The sequence below is a fragment of the Gavialis gangeticus genome, unplaced genomic scaffold (assembly GCF_001723915.1).
Source record: "Gavialis gangeticus isolate Ggan-Ray unplaced genomic scaffold, GavGan_comp1, whole genome shotgun sequence".
Classification (NCBI taxonomy): domain Eukaryota; kingdom Metazoa; phylum Chordata; order Crocodylia; family Gavialidae; genus Gavialis; species Gavialis gangeticus.
Genome location: NW_017729025.1, coordinates 156,715,667 through 156,721,666, shown reverse-complemented (window position 1 = coordinate 156,721,666; position 6,000 = coordinate 156,715,667). Strand labels below are relative to the sequence as shown.

At 44.1% G+C, this 6,000-nt stretch overlaps 1 protein-coding gene across 1 annotated transcript in view; it reads left to right on the top strand.

The window, feature by feature from the left end:
• The window catches only part of LOC109299239 (sodium/hydrogen exchanger 10-like), a 259,437-nt gene that overhangs the window by 163,299 nt on the left and 90,138 nt on the right, over positions 1-6,000 (top strand). The window contains exon 19 of the mRNA XM_019519839.1: positions 5,388-5,536. Within this exon, the coding sequence (XP_019375384.1) occupies positions 5,388-5,536 (149 nt within the window). The remainder of the gene's footprint in view (positions 1-5,387; positions 5,537-6,000) is intronic.

The following is a 6,000-nucleotide window of genomic DNA, read 5'->3' as shown; positions in this document are numbered from 1 at the left end:
CCCGGGGGGAGGGGGGGGCGGGGGCGGCGGGGAAGAGGACTTTCCCCATGCCCAAGCTGGAGACAGGCTGCTGGGAGCTGCCCACATTGCCACTGCTTCTCCTAGCCCCCTGTTCCTTGGCTGTGCCATGGGTGCAATTTCCAGCCAGTGGGGAGCTATGCCAGGACCAAGCATCTACAAACTGTGTCCATGCTGCTACTGCTTCCCCCCTTCCTCCATTTGTGGCATAGGCACAGCCTCCAGGCAGTGGGGAGCTATGCTGGGGCATGGTATCTTCCACCTGTGCCTGTGTTGTAGCTGGTAGAGGGGATGGGGATGTGGTGGCAGTGCAGACCCAATTTGCAGATGCCTGGAAAGTGAACCAGCATGAGGGAGTAGGTGACTGGGAGAAGTGGCAGCAGCTCAGCCTGGCCCCAGCCAGGGAAAGCACCCCCCTGCACTGCTGATACACTGCCGAAGATGCCCAGCTCACAGCAGACCAGAGGTGTGTTGTTCTGGCCTGCAGCTTGTTAAAGATTGCCAGCCCCTGAATTAGAGCTAGAGGTCTTTATGCATCTTTAGCTGGTGTCTGGTCAGCACCTTAGCAGAGTGTGTGGTATCCCAATAACCAAAGCTTTCTAGAGGATTCTGGTGAAGATGTGAAGCAAGTTTATGTATCCTGAGAATGCTGGGGAGAATGGATTTTTAAGTTTTCTTGCTTATTGTAGTTTCAGATTTCAGCTGGAATTACTTTCATAGCGAAGTGAAAGTTTAATTTGTCTTCCATCTCTACAGATTTATTCAAAAGGTTATTTCGTTTCCCTTAGACTTGTAGCTGGAATCAATTTTCCTTTTATGTGGTTACACATTTTATTTTGGATGCCATTTTACACGTTCCATATAATAAACAACACTGATTTGGCAAGCAAAATGTAACCATGCTAGACTCAGCTACAGACCACTTTGGTAATGAAAACAAAAGCTGATAGTTTTCTCATGTTGGCCCAGTTTAAGCAGAAAAGTCTATGTTATATATGTCATTCCATAAAGCAGGGTTGTCCAATTGTATGTCCCCCGGGCTCCTACCTGGCTTGCTCCTCTTATCACTCCAGGTGCTATTGCAGCTGAGGTCTTTAGGCTCTCCCTCCCTCCTTTAGCTTCTGCTTCCTGCTTCCACTCCAGGGGTGGGCAGCTCACAGTACGGTAGAGGGGATTGGTTATAGCTTATGGTGCTAGGGCTCACTAATCCCCCACTGGTACAGCCTATAGTTCATTTGGCTCTTGGACGCTTACAAGTTGGACAGCTCTGCCATAAAAAATGGGCACTTCGGGTGACATTCAACAACTGATGTAGCTGCATAAGTCACATATGTCAGTGGCTTACATGGCTACATTGGCATTTTAAATTCTAATAAGGTGTCTAGCCACAACTAAAGGATTTACCATGGCTACATGTAGCTGCATAAATCCCCTCTGCATAAGGGTGACTAACAGTTACTAGCTGTGCAAAGGCTTTGAGTAGCTACAGCCATTCTAGTGGCTGTAGTTGTCTAGAACCCTACACAACCAGAATAACATGGCTGTCCAAATAGACTGATCAATGGACATTGCCTCTGATGCAACAGTTGAAGTTCTACATGCTTTAGCTACCTCCTGCACCGAAAGCTCAGGTCCTGGGATTTGCCTTGACTCAGGGAGGCATTTGAGCCAGTCAGAAACCTCTCTTGCATAGGTGCAAAGTTCAACTGAGAGTGTGGGTACCAGGACTTTGCTCCGTGCAGTCTTCTTCAGCAATCCCTTGCAGTCAAGGATGATTGTCTTCCATGATTGTCTCATCTATGTATCTGAAGATGGCTGATGAGGTCTATTCAGGATTGACAGACTCTATTGAAGCTCAGACATGTGTTTCTGTGTGGGGTGAATGGTCCTGGATTCTTGATTTGGTCTGCAAGATACTGTTTCTGCCACTTCTGCTTTTTCATCTCCTGTTGTTGTTGTGAGGATTCAGAGTACTAAGGTCCCTGCAGCAGACTCTTCCTCCATTTGTGGCAGTCCTGGGTGATAGTCTCCCATGAGTTGACATTAATGTTGCGATTTTTTTAAATTGGCCTTGAGGACGTCCCTGAAGCACTTTCTTTGCCATCCGCTTGAGCATATGCTTTGGCTGAGCTGGGATAATAAAACTTGCTTTGGGAGCCTGGAGTCAGACATTCAGATGACATGGCCAGCCGAACAAACTTGATGTCAGATGATCACCACCTCAGTACTCATGGTGTTTGCTTGTAGGAGTATGCTAACATTAGTGCATCTATCTTTTCACTGGATTCAGAAGATTTTCCTCAAGGATTGATGGCACTTCTCCAACAACTTTAGTTGTCTCCTGTATGTTGTCCACATCTCAGCTCTGTACAGCAAGGTGGGGATTACGACCACTTGATAAATCATGAGATTGGTTTCAGAATCAATGTCATGATCTTCGAATGCCCATTTCTTCAGGCGTCCAAAGGCTGTACTTACCCATTTGAGGTAATATTAGATTTCTTTGCCAATGTCAGCCTTCTGAGAGACAGAGCTTCCAAGGTATGGGAAATAATGTTCTCCAGAGTCTCACTGGATCTGGATTACCGGACCTGAGGACTGTTCATTAGGAACTTGCTGATGGAGGACCTTAGTCTTCCAAATGTTAAACATCAGTCCCATTTTGTTGTTTGCTTCAGTAAAGATGTTGACGATTGCTTGAAGGTATGCTTCCCAGTGAGCACAAACTACAGCATCATCAGTGTATTGGAGCTCAATGATTGAGGTTGGGGTGATCTTGGTTTTGGCTGTGAGTTGGCTGAGGTTATACAGCTTACCATCCATTTGGTAGTTTAGCTTCACTCCAGCTGGAAGCTTGTTGGTGGTCAGATATAGCAGCCTGGCAAGAAATATTGAGAAGAGTGTTGGAGCAATGATGCAGCCTTGCTTAACTCCTGTTTTAACCTCAAAGGGATCTGTGATAGATCCATTACTGAGAACTACCACTTGCATACCATCATGGAGCAATCAGAGAATGGTGACAAATTTTGGTGGGCATCTGTACTTCAAAAGGATCCTCCACAACACTTCTTGACTGACAGAGTCAAAAGCTTCTGTGAGATCAGAGAAGGCCATGTAGAGAGACTTATGTTGTTCCTGGCATTTTTCCTGCAGCTGGCAAGCTGTGAAGATCATGTCAGTTGTATCTCTTGATACCCCAAACCCACACTGAGATTCCAGGGGGAACTTTTCAGTAAATTGAAGGAGACACTTCAGGATGGTTCTTACAATGATGTTTCCTGTGATGGACAGCAAGGTGATCCCTCTGTAGTTCCTACAGTTGGACTTGTCTCCTTTCTTGAAGACTGTCACAGTCATGGCATCCTTGAGGTCATCTGGGATTTCCTCATCATTCCAGATCTTTAAGATGAGGGCATTGAGGTGTGATGTAAGCTGCTCTCCCCACTGCTGGAAGATTTCTTTGGGGATTCCATCTGCTTCATGTGCCTTGTCATTATCTGCTTGATGGCTTTCCTCACCTTGTCAAGAGTTGGAGAGATTCCGAGAACATCTCTGACTGAGTGTTGGAGGATGGAGTTGAGAACACCCTTGTCAACAACAGGGTCTCTATTGAGAAGGTCTTCAAAATGCTCCTTCCAATGGGCTTTGATGGGCTCCCCTTTTTTTGATCAGGTCTCCTCCATCCTTAGGCTTCAAGGGGTTTGGTCCCTGAGTGCTCGGACCATAGATGGCTTTGGTGGCACTGAGAAAACTGCATATTGTGCATATCAGCAAAATGTTGAATCTCCTTAGCCTTGTCTTTGCACCATTTGTTCTTCATAACACGGGTCCTCCTTTGGACCTCTGCCTTGGCTTGTTAGAGATTCAATTTCTTTTGCTTGGAGTTGGTGTAATTTTGCCAAGCACAAAAGAACTTGTGCTTGTGATTGATCAAGTTGGATCTCCTGGTCATTCTCATCAAACCAGTCTTGATGTTTCCTTGTAGAGAATCCAAGTGTCTCTTCACAGGCACTGATGACAGTGGCCTTGAGAGCACCCCCTCATGCTCCTGATATTCTCCCATTGTTGTAGTTTGGAATTCACCAGTTTTTGGTTCAGGGACTGATGGAAGAGGTCTTGCTTGCTTGGGTCCTTGAGTCCTTCGACACTGATCTTCCATTGGCATTGCTTCTGCTGCAGCCATTGTTTGGGAACCAGTCTGAGTGACATAACTAAGTGGATGAGTCAGTGTTCAGTCCAACAGTCATCAGTTCCTAGCATAGCTCAGGTGATGCAGGCATTTTTGCAGTCTCAGGCACAGATGATGACATAGTCAATCAGGTGCCAATGCTTAGATTGTGGGAGTTGTCATGTTGTCTTGTGCCTTTTTTTTTAGTGAAACAGGGTGCAGGTGATGGTGAATCCACGTTCAGCACATTTGGTCAAGAGGATGCTAGTGGAGTTGACCTTTCCTACTCCTTCCTTGCTAATGGTTCAGTTCTGGAGGTTAGAGTCCCTTCTGACTCTGGCATTGAAATCACTGAGAAGAATAAGTCTGTCTCCTTCTGGAACATCAGAAAAGGCTTGGTCAGGTTGCCATTACTCTTTGGTTTCATTGGCGGCATCAAGAGGCGGGGCATAAGTGCTGATGACAGTGGAATATTGGCTTCCCTCCAGTTTAAGACCAAATAGTCATGAGTGGCTCATTAATTCTGATAGGGAACTCATTGAGTAGTTTATGAGTTCATTCTTAATGAACTCCCCATGCAGTAGAAATCACTGAATACTGCAGTTGCCTCCATATACCAGATACAAAACCTGGCTTAGAGTATTGGTGCTGAGATTTGCCACCATGCAGGGAGGCAGCTTGAGTGACTCAAATACCTCGCTGTGCTAGAGGTAAAGCATGGGTATTGAAGTCAAGAGTCAAGCCCACAAATATTATTCATAGTGTTCTAAAAGGTCCAGACTCAAAAATTAAAAAAAACTTAAAGCTAAGAATATTGGAATGAAATCAGACATAAAATTAATCATGTATATATTTAGCAATGCACAAGAGGTAATAAAATTTTTTTAAATAGTTCTTGTCTTATTGATAGAGGTTTACATTTTGATAGAGCAAAAGAGTCTTTTTTTCTCCCCAAACTACAAATCAAGGTCAGAAACAGTTATAAATTTCTTGTTTTGTGGAAGATCTAGACAAAAAATATAAAGTGAAGGATTTTTCCATAACAAGAGGAGATAGACTATGACTAACAGAAATAAAACAAATAATTTTCCTTTTATTAACTTACTAGCATATTTAGGGTGTTTTCTCCATGTGTGGGGCAATGTCACACTTAAAAGTGTACTCAGGTGAAAATGTCAAAACATGTTCTTATTTATTATAGGTTTAATGCAGCGTGATTATCCAGATATTGTTACTGCTCTGAAAACCAAACAAGCAGTTCAAACTGTGCTAAACACAGCTTCAGAAACTCTTAAAGTCTTGATATCAGGAGGAATTGTTGATAAAAATGAAGGAGCCAAAATAGAGAAGGTAAAAGTACTTCAGAAGTCTGCTTGTATATGCTAGCTTTTACATGCAAGTCTTTCAGCCATATCATTTTGGCAAGTGCATTTGAGCAAAGTTGCTTGATTCTTCAGCTTCCAAGGCTGTCATGGTTACATTTTGCAGAAACAAAAATATTTTAAACAAAATGCTGAAAATCATTTTTAAGTGGAAGCAGAAAATCTTTATAGACAAGTTTCAGGGAGGAATTCTTTATTTTTAGCCATGGAGGCCAATGGGGAGGGGCAAGAGGGAAAGGCACTCTTAGGCTAAGTACAGACGGTCAAAAAGCCTGAGGTGAATCTGATCCAGTGTACGCAGGTTTCTCTAAGCTGTGTAGGTTGTACCTTAACAAACAGAACTCATGTTCACTCTTCCATTGGCTAAGGCAGGCAGATGCCTGCACTGGCCAAGACCAGAAGGTGGAGGGCACTCCCACATGCCTCCCAGCT